Source organism: Rhinolophus ferrumequinum, chromosome 10 (assembly GCF_004115265.2).
Source record: "Rhinolophus ferrumequinum isolate MPI-CBG mRhiFer1 chromosome 10, mRhiFer1_v1.p, whole genome shotgun sequence".
Taxonomy (NCBI): Eukaryota; Metazoa; Chordata; class Mammalia; order Chiroptera; family Rhinolophidae; genus Rhinolophus; species Rhinolophus ferrumequinum.
Genome location: NC_046293.1, coordinates 6,463,307 through 6,477,153, shown reverse-complemented (window position 1 = coordinate 6,477,153; position 13,847 = coordinate 6,463,307). Strand labels below are relative to the sequence as shown.

The 13,847-nt window shown below is 55.2% G+C and overlaps 1 protein-coding gene across 1 annotated transcript; it reads right to left on the bottom strand.

The window, feature by feature from the left end:
* Positions 1–757: 757 nt before the first annotated feature.
* Positions 758–12,134, bottom strand: POLR3H (RNA polymerase III subunit H). The gene is made up of 7 exons (XM_033118267.1): positions 12,053–12,134; positions 11,666–11,796; positions 8,912–9,008; positions 4,145–4,231; positions 3,581–3,644; positions 1,960–2,161; positions 758–1,071 (listed from the first exon to the last, which is right to left on the bottom strand). Exons 2-7 carry the CDS (start codon positions 11,774–11,776, stop codon positions 1,018–1,020), a joined length of 615 nt encoding a protein of 204 aa, XP_032974158.1. The 5' UTR covers positions 11,777–11,796; positions 12,053–12,134; the 3' UTR covers positions 758–1,017.
* Between the last annotated feature and the right edge of the window lie 1,713 nt (positions 12,135–13,847).

Genomic DNA, 13,847 nt, shown 5'->3' with positions numbered 1-13,847 from the left:
GCCCACGGCTTAACCCCCTGCCTGCCTGCAGGGCAGTCTCCCCCACGCCCATTCCAGTAGCTTTCCGGGTGGGCCGGGGGCTGGGCCCAACGTGGAGCCTCTCAGGGGGAGGCCTCCCCTTCCTCTGGCCATTGATTCAGTCCTCCAGACAGGTGGGCACAGCCCCCATCACCCACACAGGCCCCCCGTCCAAGGTCAGAGCGAGTCCACGAAGCACACCATCCCCTGCCCCTTGGCATGAGGCAGCGGCAGGCACCATTCTGCAGCCTCTCCTCCCCCTGGAGCCACCCCGCTGGCACTACCCACACTGCATATTCCAGTGCCATGTGTGAGCCAGAGGTCAAGGCAGGGGACCCCTTCACCAAGACCAGACTTGCCAGGAAACTAGTGTCCTGGTCCCAGCAGAAGTGGGTAGAAGGGCAGGAGGAACCTGGCATTCCCATGCTGCTGAATCAACAGTGGGGTGCTTGCCTTCATGCCGGGTCTGGGGTCTGCAGCAGACCCACAGGGTGTTCCTGGTGTGGCCAGGGTCCAAGTGACAGCTGGCCACCAGCCCTCACCTTGGGCCAGCGAAGCTCAGCCTCCACCTTCCACAGGCTAGTCAGTGGGAAGGTGCTACCTTAACAGACTGCTCAGCAAGTGCAGCTACCACAGGCCAGTCTCTCGATCTGCTGTGTCAAGTCCTGCCATTTGGAGGAGGCCATCTTCCAAGTGATTTGGAGAGAAGGACATGCTATCCCAGCTGTGGCAACTCGGTTGTGACAGTGGCCATCAAGACAGGAGTGGCTCCTCATCTGGTGCTGCCATTGTTTATTAAATGTATTTCCTGTCACTGAGAGCAGGACTTCGGGACGAGGAGCAAGGCCACCGTGGCAAGGGAGGGGGCAAGCTGGCAGGGCACTCCTGGCCCCCGCCATCCAGCTCTCTCGGGCACAGGCTGTTCCTGTCTCCACGGCACCTTCCAGAGGGCTGGGGCGGGGTCTGCAGACTGGGCAGGTGCGCTGGCAAGCCCCGGGGCTAGCTGCTCGTCCACCAGGAGAGAAGGCCCAGGCCCGGCTCACTAATGGATCCCTGCAGGGGAGAGAACAGGCACATTTCATCCACCTGCGGGCTGTGAGCCAACTCGGACGGGGGACTAAAGGAGCCCTCTGTGCTGGGCACCCAGCTGGCACACACGAGCACACTCCCGGCCTGCCCCCCTCTCCTGAGGCCTAGAAGGAAAGGGCTGGTTCACTGAGGGCATGGCCCTTGGTCCCAAGGCCTCCCTCCGTCACCCCCAGGCCAGTCCTGAGCATGCCCTCCAGAGCCACCTGTGGTCTCGCCCTGCCAGAAGGACCTACCTAGTGACCCTGAGCCTCAGCCCCCAAATATATGGGGGGGTGTCCTGGGCCACCCGTGTTTCTGACACACAACTGCCTCCAAAGTGAACAACCTGGAGCCCACATTACACCAGAAAACCCTACTAGAAGGCCCCAAAGCCCCACTTTTGTCATGTGTCAGAGTTCATCATGGTAAAAGACAAAAGGGACCCAAGTCAGAGCTGGCCGGTCACAGCTTCCCCGCCACCTCAGGCCCACGCTGGGCCTGGTGTGGGAGCAGCCCTGAGGATCACCGCTCCCTGGGGCTCTGACTGGCTCCCCAACCCACTCCTCCGTTTCTTCTCCTGAGGCCCATTGGCAGCAGCCTGGTCACCCAGCGTGGGTTCTGTCCCTCTCTTCTGGGTGGGGCTGTGACTCCCCCACCCTCCACAATAGCCTTGGCAGCTTTACCACCTCCCCACAAGGAGGCTCCCCAGGGAGAAGGGACTGCCTGAGACCACACAGCAAGGACCTGCACCCTGAGCTGGGATGGGGTTCTAGGAGTGGGACCCGTCAACACGCAAGGAGGTGCCCTGCCCCCCTCCCGCTGGGTTCTCCCGTCAAGGCCCCATGGTTTCGGCGGCACGTCAGGACGTCTCACCACAAGCGTGTACGGAGCCTCCTTCTTTGGCTGCTCCTCACTGGAAGAGGTGGCCTCGGCCGAGCTGGGCCCGCTGGGCGATGTGTCCACAAAGCTCTCGTCCACCACCCGGAAGCGAATGTCCTCCCCGGTGTCCATGTACAGGTCGTGTGCCCCTTCCTCCGTCTCATACTCCCACACCCACACCTGCTCTGCGTCGTCGCTGGGTGGGAGCCAGGTCAAGGCAACAACCAGGCCATGGGGGTGCTCCTGAGGATTGGGGGTTCCTCCCACAGCACCCACCCCCCCGGCAAAATCCAATCACTTCGGCTGGGAAGTCACAGGAAAAGCAGGCCCAGCCCCACATGCAAGAGGTGAGGTTGGGCCAGGTCCAGGCCGTAGAAGAGCAGGAGTTCTCAGGGGTCAGGACCTAGGCTGGGACCACGGGGGCCCCAGCCAGGCACCCACAGGCTTCCTCAGGTCACCAAAGCAGGAAGGAGGCTCAAGAGCAGAGCACGAGTTTGCCTCAAGACAGGATGCCCACAGCCTCTTGCTGCCTGGGGTCCCCTCCCTGCCAGTCTGACAGCCTATGCCTCTCAGAGGCCAACTGCCAAGTGCAGACAATAGCTCCACTACCTGCCAGCTGTGACCGGGGGTCAGGCCCAATCCTGCAGTGCCTCAGGGTCCCCATCAGGGAAACGGACTGGAGCAGCAAGGCCCACGCACACGGACCGGCTGGCCCTCCCGTGTTAGCTAATCCTGTGTTCTCTGGGCACTGCAATTCCACATCCCTTTCTAGCCACACCTTGTGACACTGACCAGCAGGCAGCACGAGGACTTCCCCAGTTTTCGAGAGGACTGTGGTGGGATGGGAGGTCACATGCCTGAGGGCTCAGAGCCAGCAAGGAGACAAGCCTGGCTGGGCCAGGCTTTCTGACACATTCTGCAATCACACAGACCCCCCAGCCCAACCAGAGCTATCTGCCAACGCAGCGAGGGCAGCCCCATGTCTCCCTAGAGCCCACATGGGGAGCCACGCTGCTCTCTAGCTGCAGCCCTGGCAGTGGGTTCTGCCTCTCCTCCCGTGTGCCAGGTCCTGTGCTGGGCACTTTGGGTACAGTGATGACAGGATGAGGCCCCTCTCGGTGAGCAGTCGCAGTGAGGATGCACAGAAACAGACAACTCCAGTGCAGCAGGCTCAGGGCTGGGGCAGGGACAATGGGGGAGCCGCAGAGGGAAACAACCCAGACCAGGAGCCTCAGTCACACCCTCAAATGCTGGCTGATGCCACCACTTGCAGACCAGGGAGGGGAGGGGAGCCAGTCAAGGCAAACCTCTCAAGGGCCATGGTCTTTGAGATGATTTCTGCAGGGACAATCTAAGCCAAGGGAACCGAAAGTGGAAGGAAGTACCCGGCCCACACTGCACAACCCTCACAACCAGGCCTGGCAGCCCAGAGAGGCACCATGGCCCGCGTGGGAAGCAGAGGCCGATGGGAGCTTCCAGAGTGTAAGTGCAGGCTAGGGGGCTGGGCAGAGGCCAGCAGCATCCCGTAACAGGACCAGGGCCACCCCCAGGAGAGAGGACCATTCTCTGGAGAGGCCTGAGCTCCTCTGTGACCCACTTTAACTTGGGAGGATACAACTTGGCTGGCTGCTGCAGCGATTCTGGTGGGATGAGAATGTCATCAAAGAACCCTAGAGAGACTGGAAAAAACAACGAAGTGACAGCATGGGACAGGGGCTCAAGGGGACAGTTAAACGAGGGGTCTGGATACTCAAGAGGCAAGTCCTTTACCATGTGCTGCCCACGGGGCAGGTGTCACATGAAAATCGGGTCCCCTCCCCCACCTTGGAGCCCCAAGCCTCTGCCTGTGCCACTCACAGCCTGAGCAGCCACCCAACCCTGAGGTGGACACCGCACACAACGTGGCCCAGTGGGTGCTGAGGACCCCAAGTCACCTCTGCCGGCTCCAGTGCCCACCCTGAGGTGAAGCCGCACAGCCTCTGAGGTCCTCACTGTTTCATGAACATGAGGGGGCTGAGTATGTCCCTCGCTCACAGGCTTCTCTGACCACACCCAAAGATTCTGCTTCCAAAGCTGACCCCGCCCCTGACCATGGAGCCCAGCGCGGAAGCTAAAGGGACGCCCCCGGGACGCCCCCACCGTGCTCCCAGGTCTCCTCCGAGGAGTCGGGGTCAGTTACCATGCACGCCCTCCGGGCTGCAGCCTTTGATCTTTCCAATGAGAATCTCGTCCAGGAACGGATGGAACACCACATAGCGAAAATGGACTGCAAGTGAAGAAAACACATCAGTGACGAGCAGGCACGTGAGGCACGGGGGCCCCAACCAGGGCGGACATGCTTTCCTCACAGGCTCGCGCACTGACTTGGAGGCTCCGTGGCTGCTCCAGGAGCCGGCCCGGCAGTCCACACAGCGTTCCCCTGTGGGCCCAGAGGGACCCTCACCCGGACCCGGTAACACCACAGCTTGGCCCTCATAAGAGGCCTACAGCAGTGGCCCTGGAACTGAGGGCTGGCACTCAAATGCGTCAGATAAGTCACACCTGAGCCCAGGTTCTGGCCCAATGATGACTCCAAAGTCAATCACCCTTCCTCCAGGCCCTCTCCTTTAAATCCTAACAAGGGCATAGGCACTGGCCAGGGAACCAGCTTTGGAATCGGTCCCCGGCTCCCACTGGTTGGTGACGTTGCCCCAGGCCTGTGCCCGACCTGGAATGGAACACTAAAAATGCCCTGAAAGTAAGGAGGTGGCAGGCAGAGCCGATAACGCAAAATGCCTCTCTGGGTTTGCAGGCCCTGCTCGAGGTGGCCACCATTCACTGGACCCCAAGGAAAATGTCAGATGAGGTCTGTGCCCACAGCACAGACTCTGACCCCAGGGCCCAGCAGCGGCCATCACCTTGTCACTCCTGTTTAAAGCCCAGAAGGGGGCATCCACCATTGGCCTCAACACCACCAGTTCTAGAGAGAAACTAGGAGGCTGCCCCCTGCCGGTCGCCGAGCGACTACCACGCTCCACCCGTGTCACTTGTCCTGTTCCCCCCAGGGAGGCTGGGTAACCTGCTCACAGCCTACACAGCTCGTCTGCCATGGGGAGACTCCGAGTCATTGTGGACCACCAGACAGGGCCACGGGCTTCAATCCGCCTTCCTCAGACAGGGTGAGTCCCCAAACACAGGCTTCTGCCACCAGCACCCTCAGCTGCCTGGTCTGCCAACTCGCCCCAAGGGCACCAAGGATACGTGGGCCCCCAGCTCCCTGCCAGGCTGCCTCCGTGGGCTCCACTAGTCAGGCAGGCGTGGGGAAAGGAGAGGGGGCAGCGTGTGCCCCTTCCCTCCCGTGAGGAGACAAACACGGGCCATCTGAGCTGTCATGAAGACGACAGATCTCATGCTGACCTGGCAGAGCGCAGATGAGGGCAGCCAAGGGTCACTTACCCACAGAATGGAAAAACCCTGTCCCCCATATGACACAACATCAGTTGGTTTAATAAATCCCCATGGAGGCTCCCAGGTCTGTGCCAGGCCTGGCGTGGGCCCTGGGCTTACAGGACAATGTGCCCTGTGCCCAGGGAGCTCCAGTCAGAGCAACCACATCCAAAGCACAAAGGTGAGCAACCCAGGTGGCCGTTGGCAGGTGACTGGATGGAACATTATTCAGCCTCAAAAAGGAACGAAGTGCCGACACGTGCTCCAACATGGATGTACCTCGATGACATCGTGCTACATGAAAGGAGCCAGTTACAAAGGCCACACACATAATGCATGACTCTATCTCTACGAAATGTCCAGGACAGGCAAATCCAGAAAGTAAATTAATGGTTGCCACGGGCTGGGTGAAGGGGAGAATGAGAAGTGACTGCTAATGGGTACAAGGTTTCTTTTGGGGGTGACGAGAATGTCCTAGAATTAAACTGGTGATGGATGCCCAGTTCTGTGACTATACTAAAAGCACTGAACTGTACACTTTAAAGGGGCAAATTTTGTGGTATGTGAATTATATCATAATTAAAGGAAAAGGAGGCCACAGGCCAGCTAGAGGGCCAGCCAGGACAGTGCTGTGTTGGGGACCACCTCCCAAGAGCCACCCCTCCAAAGTTCTGGGGAAGTTTAGCCTGCAGATGGGAAGCCTGGAAAGTCAAAAAGGGGTGGGTCTGAAGGGTCACTAAGAGGAGGACTTCCTGAAGTCTATGTAACTTTGCTAACAACTGTCACCCCAATAAACTTTAATTAATAAAAAAAAAAAGAAGAGGAAGACCTGTTCTTAGCTGTAGGTTTGAGCAAAATTTGTCCCAGGAGAAATTGGGACACCTTGGGACGTAGTGAGTTTCTACAAAGGACAGATACCACATGATTCCACTTACGTGAGGGACCCAGGGGAGTCAAGTTCATAGACACAGAAAGTAGAATCGAGGTTGCCTAGGGCTGGGAGAGGGGAAATGGAGTTTAGTGGATAGTTTCTGTTTGGGATGATGAGAAAGTTCTGGAGCTGGATGCAACACAACAATGGGAATGTACTGGACACTTCAAAGTGGTTAAAATGGTAAAATATTTTTTATATATACATATACATATATATGTATTTCGTCACAACTTAAAGAACAAAGCAGATGGCAGGCGCTACTCCAGATCTTCGAGTGGGGCCCAATCCAGCCTGGGCAGGGGTGACAGGGCAGGTCAAGAGGGGCTTCCCAGGGGAGGCCAGGTCCCACCAGCATGACGAGCATGGAGGACATGAGGCTGGTGCCAGGTAAAAGTACCCTGAGTGACAAGAGATAAGGCTGGACAATCAGGGCCAGTGTTACAAATGACAAAGGCTGAAATCCTGTGCGCACTTACTACGTAACAAGGCTGCACGGGTGTTTTTTGTTTACTCCTCACACTCACTTTATGAGGTGGGTGCTATTATTATTATGCTACTGTTCCAGATGGAAGGAATAGAAACAATCGGCAAATGAAGTCTTCAAAGCAAAAGAGGGGGCCGTGGAGCTGAGCCCTCCCTCAGCACACCCTGGGCCCCAGCCCTGGGTGGGGGACAGGGAAGCGGTGAAGGGGCCCTGGGCCGGGGGTCAGCCTTGAAGCAGGGTGATTGATCCCCACCACAAATCACCAACTTACCCTGCACAGTGCTCAACTGGCCATGGGGAGCTTTGTAGCTGCCAGTATGAAGGCCATTTTACAGATGAAGAAATCGAGGCTGACAGGTGGAATTACCTGCCCAAGGGCACTACCCAGGGTGGCCAGAGCCAGAATTCAAATCTAGGTCTATGTTAGGGGCCTAACCCTCATACCTCACTCCCAAGAAAACGGGGGATCCAGGTGAATGGGGGAGTTCTGATGAAAATCAAGTGAAATCTTGTACCAATGGGCAGAAACAACCAAATGAATGGACACAATTTCTTCAAATTTAACTTTTTTTCTCCAAGTTTTTCTTGAATTTCTGGTGGCTCTTATTACTTGTCTCCTGGACAACCAAGGCCCCCATCCAAGTCCAGGGGCAGAGACTGGGGTCATCCTCCTCTGTAAACAGAGGCCTCGTGGCACCGTCTTATTTTTCTGCTAATGAAACTGCTCCTAGTCCCTACCAACAGCCTGTTTCGTAGGGCTCTCTGCTGAGCACGACAGCATCCACGCGAGCTAATTAAGTCTCTGGATCCCTGGACACAGACACCAGGCAGCCTCGTGGCACGTTCTGGAAGACATCTCTACGCCTAGGTCAAGAGGCTGAGCAGTATGGGCTAGGGCAGGGCTCCTCAAATGTGGACCCGGGCGAGAATCACCAAGCTCCTGCTTGAAAGAGCCTGCAGGCCCCAGCCCCAGACACTGTGATTCAGCAGGTCTGGGGCAGACATGGCAAGTCTCGTGCCTATACTCTAACTAGCCCTAAACCACCCAAATGGCCCCCTTGCCCTCTGCTTCTGGTTCTAGTTAGGTCCAGTCAGGAGAGTGAAGAAATGCTCCACTCCCTCCCTCCCTCCAGGTCTGGTAGCTACCCCTCCCATCCAGGGTACACACACCTTTGCAAAGTGACTACAGCTCCTACATAGAGAGATGGAGCCTATTTCTCCATCCCTTGCTGCTGCCATTAGCCATGTGACCTGCTCTGGCCAATGGGATATAAGCAGGGGCTCCCCGATGCCCAGGCTAGCCTACTGAAGGGTGAGGCCAGAGCAGAGGTGAGTCATCCCAGCAGAGGCCCCCACCCCACCAGTCACCAGTCTGCCAACCACCAGACACAAGGCCACCTATACCATCCAGCCCTGGCCGAGCCAGCCCAGAAGAAACCATCTAGCTGGCCCACAGTCTGGAGAAACAATTCGAATCGATAAGCACTGAGGACTCGCTGTACAAAGGTCCCGCTGAAGAGCTCTGCATGTTTACCTAGGAATTCTCACAACAGTCCTGTAACAAAAACGACTGTAACTGCATTTTACAGATGAGGAAACAAGGCACAGAGAACATATTCTGCTTAGGACACACAGAGAACAAGGGGGATTTGAACCCAGAGGCCACGCTTTAACATTAGGTCCTAGTGCCCCTTCAAGTCCCTCATCCCCAACCAGCCTCCCCGCCCAGGAAGGGCAGCTGCAGTCTCCTCACTTTTAACCCAGCAATGATCTCTCCGAGTGTCTCTGCCTGTCTGATGTGTTCCCCCCCCGCCAGACTGAGCAGCCTTGAGGGCCGGGCAAAGAGCAGGGCTCAGGAGCAGACGAGATCAAAGGGGCACGGACACGGAGCCCCAGTCTCAGAGCTGAAGAGGCCTGAGAATCACCTCGTCTGCCTCCTGTTTCTTATAGATGAGGAAACGGGGGCCCAGAGAGGGGAAGATTCTGCCCATTTGATTCCTGGCAGAGTCAGGACTAGGCTCCAGATCTCCCCCCAGACCCACACCCCCCCACTGAAAAATGAGTCCCCAAAACCCAATGAGCCAGGAAGAGAGGGTACCCACCTTTGGTATGTGACGCGCCATCTCCTGGGAACACATAGGCGTCCTCCAGCTTGGTGATGTCAAACAGACAGATGCAGAGTCCCACGTTGTACACGACCTGTGTGCAATCGGACACACACACGCACACGGTGACCCCGAGGCCCAGCTCCCAGGCAGTCTCTCTCGAGACACCTCAGGGCAGGTATGATCACCCCCATTTTACAGCTGGAAATGAGTTGGGGCACTGCCTGAAGTAACCACGGACGAGGAAACTTGGAAGGATGTGGAGCTCTGGAGAAAACAGGGCCTTTGGTGACAGGACAGATCCAGGTTACAATGCCAGCTCCACCACCTACTGCGTGACCTCTAAGGTCACCTCTCGGAGCCTCAGTTTCCCTGCAAAAATGGATACACCAGGCTGCAGCATTGAAATAAAGAGAGACTGGATGGGAAGCCTCTATCCCAGTACGTGGCTCACATGATAGAAATAATAATAATCAAGGATCACAATTATTACTAGTAGGGTTCAGTGGTAAGGGAACCCCTGGTTCTACACTTTCCCAAGGTCCCCCAAGTCCAGGCCAAAGTGCACAGCTCAGTGTCAGAACTACAGCTAATCTCTGTTCTGCTCATAAAGTCTCAGACACACAGACGTGGCCACGTGGACTGAGGCTGGCAGTGACACATGGCCAAGGCCCCACAACTGGGCAGAGAACAGGCAGAGAACATCCCATCCCCATCCCCACCCCACAGTGCTCCAAACAACTGGCTGCTTGTTTGGTGTCTGCTAATCTGCCACTAGCGTCATCGCCTCCCAGTTGAGACCTGGCAGGACTGTTCAAGGATTAGCAAGAAGCTCAGAGAACTTACGAGTCCTGGCCACACCTCACCAAGACGGGACAAAGTTCGGCACAAGATCTATGTCATTGGCCGGACCGTGGACCTCTCTGTGTGGCCTCCTCTCAAATGACTCAATGATTCGCACATGGAAAGACTTGTCTTAACAGGTCACTGAAGGACCCGTGCCACAAAAGGGACTACATTCCTTTCTTGGACTTTGCACACCTTCTCTCTCTACGATGTTCATACATCTCCCTACAGACCCCCTCACCTTCTACTTCACAAAGTAACCAGCAGCCATCCACCAAGGACTCCGTGAGTTCTCTCCACCACCAACTCCCCAGATCTGCGCATCCCCTTCTGACCTCAGCCTCTATGGAGGGAAACTGCCTCCTGTCTAAAGCCAACCAATCAATGGGCTGGCCCGGTGGCTCAGGTGGTTGGAACACCATGCTCCAAACGCCCTCCAAATGCCAAGGTCGCTGGTTGGATTCCCACATGGGCCAGTGAGCTGCGCCCTCTACAGCTAAGATCGTGAATAGCGGCTCCGGGCTGCCGTGAGCAGCCAGAGGTTGGCATGAAGAGCAGCCAGAGGTTGGCATGAGCTGCCGCCGGCCGAGAGCTGCCGTGAGCTGCCATGAGTGGCCCACCTACGACGACCCATGATCGGCGACCGACTGCCTCAACCAGAGAAGGGGTGGAGCGCAAGGCTCATCACACCAGCACGGGCCAGGGAGCTGTGTCCTACACAACTAGACTGAGAAACAACAGCTTGAACTGGAGTTGGGGGGCGGGGGAGGTGGAAGAAGGGGGAAAAAATAAAGCCAATCTTCCTCTTGCTGGCTCCTCCCCACCCTCCTAACACCTCCTACTGTTCTATGAAGACCAATAAACACCCCATGAAGTCCTGCAGGCTGTGTGGCCTGGCCCCCACCACCTTTCAGCCTGCCCAGGCCACGCCAGCCTACTCCATGCCATGAAGGTGCAACATTCCCTCCTGCCATAGGTGGTTTGGACTGCCTGCACAGCTCTTCTCTCTGCCCAGCCCCTCCCACCATGAAAAACCAATCCCCAAGTCGGCTCCTCCTCACCATTTCAGCTCAAGAAAAATGCCACCTCCCTAACAAAGCTCAAAGCCTCTTGTCCCCCTCGTTGTAGGTGAAGTTCCTTTATTCCACAGGCTTGTGAATGCCTGTCCTTCATAGCCTTTACCTCAAATCTTCATCACACTCATCTGTGGGACCCTCTCATTCCTATCTGTTGAACCTTGTCTGTTTCATTCATTCAATGAATCAACAGACGATTACGGAACATCTACTCTGTGCCGGGCTCTGGCTACATCTGAGGGATACTGTGGGGAAGAAGACAGGCAGAGGTCCCTGCCCTCATGGACAGGGAAAGAGAAAAACAGTAACCCAGTGAACAAATAAGAAAATAGAGTGTGGCTAAGTGTGATATGACACAGAATAACTGAGGCGGGAGGGTTACTACAGGAAAGGCAGTGGGAAGGCCTCTGGAGAGTTGGCACTAAGGCATGCAGGCCTGGCATAGAAGGTGAACATTTATTTTTTGCAGAAATAAACGGATAAACCTCCTGACCATCCATCTTCACAAAAACCATGTGTGGTTGACAGTAACTATTATTTGCATTTTACAAGTGGGAACGGGCCCAGAGGGGGTAAATGACTTGCCCAAGATTGCAAAGTAATTTGGAAGTGTGGAATCTAGCGCCTCGCAGTCACAAGGGCCTTTTTCAAACCCAGTTTCTCTTTTGATTCCCTCCAACATCCCTGTGGAGTAAGAATTACCAAGTACAGGTGAGGAAACTGTGTTCTGAGATAAGCTACTTGCCCAAGGCCAGCCCTGCAGCATGCGGGTGGGCAGTACTGGGCCCTCCCGTCCCAAGGCCTACCCGCGACCCCGTGGGCCCAGTACCTTGTTGGCCAACTTCTTGTTTAGCTCTTCGGCAATGGAGTCGTTGAGCTTCCTCTTAAACTGCCACGGGGGAATCCGCACCGTGTCCACCATCTCCACCAAGACGAACATCTTGGCCTGCGCTGGAGGCTCTGGGAACCGGAGGATCAGTCATGCATCGGGGCCTGGAGCGGTGGGGATCCCCGAGCTTCCTCTGTTTAGTCCCAATCGCTGAGACACCCCCTCGAAGGCTGGCAGTGGAGCTGCGCAGTAGGGCCCGGGGTGCCCCGTGCGGAGAATGCTCCACTACCGCAAAGGGAGAAAACTGAGGCTCAGCGGGAGGGACCTCGGTTCAGCAGTGAATGAGCGCGCCAAGCCCCCTCGCGCCACGCGCCACGCACCACGCGCCTCCGCCACGCACCGCGCACGCAAACGCAGCCGGAGCTCGCACGACTTTGGGCGAGATTCCGAATCCCGTGGCTTCCGGAGAACCGACCAATAAGAAGCTTCTTACCTCCCCCGGATGTGGGGTGGCGCAGCCTATAGACTCCTTGGCGGAGGGGGTGGGGCGGGGCCTGGAGGGGGCGGTGCTTCCCCTTTCCTTAGAGATCAATCCTTAGACAACGCTTGCTGGTTGCTAGGCGACCTCGGTGCAACCAGTCATCTCTCGCCTGACCTGTGCCACAATCTCCTTACGGGTCTCAAGCCGTCCTCTGCCTCGCAGCCAGAGTGATGCAAACACAATATAGTATTTAGACCCTTCAGTACTCTGGAGATGGGGAGAATTCACTGAAAAGTGGCAGGCAGGATCTTTCTGGGGTAATAGAAATGTTCTGTATCTTTTTTTAGGAGGTGGTTACACAGATGTACGCAGTTGTCAAAACTCATGGAACTCAACACTTGCATTTAGTTGTGGACAGATTACATCTCATTTGAAAAATGGTAAAATTGGGACCAAAAAAACCACCTCAGTAGCTTCCCATTGGACTAATAATAAAATCCAAACCCTTTATGGTAGCTCACAAGGCCCTGCAGTATCTCATCCCTACCCACTCCTCCACATTCTCTCTCCCCCACGTTTCAGTCTCCTTCATCTTCACATGATAGCTAAGATGGGCTTGGGCTAAGAGAATTCCGTAACTCGTCCAAAATCATGGGCTGCTAAGTCTAAACCTCTACACTACACTGCCTCTAAAAGTTGGTGGGTTGTGGAAATATACTGTAGTATGTTTTAACCAAATAAAAATTTGAGAACTTAAAAAAAGTGTTGGGGTAGGTGACAGAGTCACTCAGAAATGCACGGTGCTTTAATTTGCTGATTTTACACACAGAGCGTTCTCTCTATGAGACTGGCTGTGATAAGACTGAATTCGACCTTCCCTGCACCATATTTTTATTTATAGGTCTGCCTGCCTCTCCTAAGATTTGAACTACTTGAAGACAGGGGAAGATATTACTTCTGCTCTTTATTCCCACAATCCCCTAACATCTTTCCTAGGAGATATTCAGTAAAAGTGTGTAGGAGACTATATTAATTCTTTGTCTCAAATATCTCTCAAATCCTTCCTCTTCATTCTATTCCCACAGCTACTGCCCTAGTTCAGGCCTTTTCGTTGCTCCCCTGGAGCTTAGCTACATACCCTGGCCTCAGTCTCTCCTGCAAGCAACAGCCACTCTGTCACAAAAGCCTTCCCTTCATGGATATCCTTTGCCCACACAGAGGGTCTGGACTGAACCCAGTCTTCTTCTCCAGCCTCACCTCCTTCCTGTCCTCCAGGCACTGGGAGCCTCCAGCCCCAAGGATGGAACAAGCCCTTTAATAGCCCTGCCTCCATCATTTCTTTACCTGGAAAACTCCTATGCATCCATTAGAACCCAAATGCAATGCCTTTCTCATTCTTTCTTTCATTCAACAGACTGTGTATCCAGCTGTTGGAGATCCAGTGGGGAAGAACTGGGCTCCTGGGCCAACTTCAGCTCAGAGGGGTTGGAGGGAGGACAGAGAGAAAAAGAATTTAATGGTCTCAGGAAATCACAAGGGCCTTATCATTATAAGATTCATTAACTTTTAATTCTCACAACTGCTGTAAAAGGTAGGGGCTATCATTATCATTATCTAATTTATCTCATTATCAAATGATTCTCGTTTATCTCATTATCTCATTTTGCCTTATCAAAGGCAGAGAAGTTAAGTACATCATTC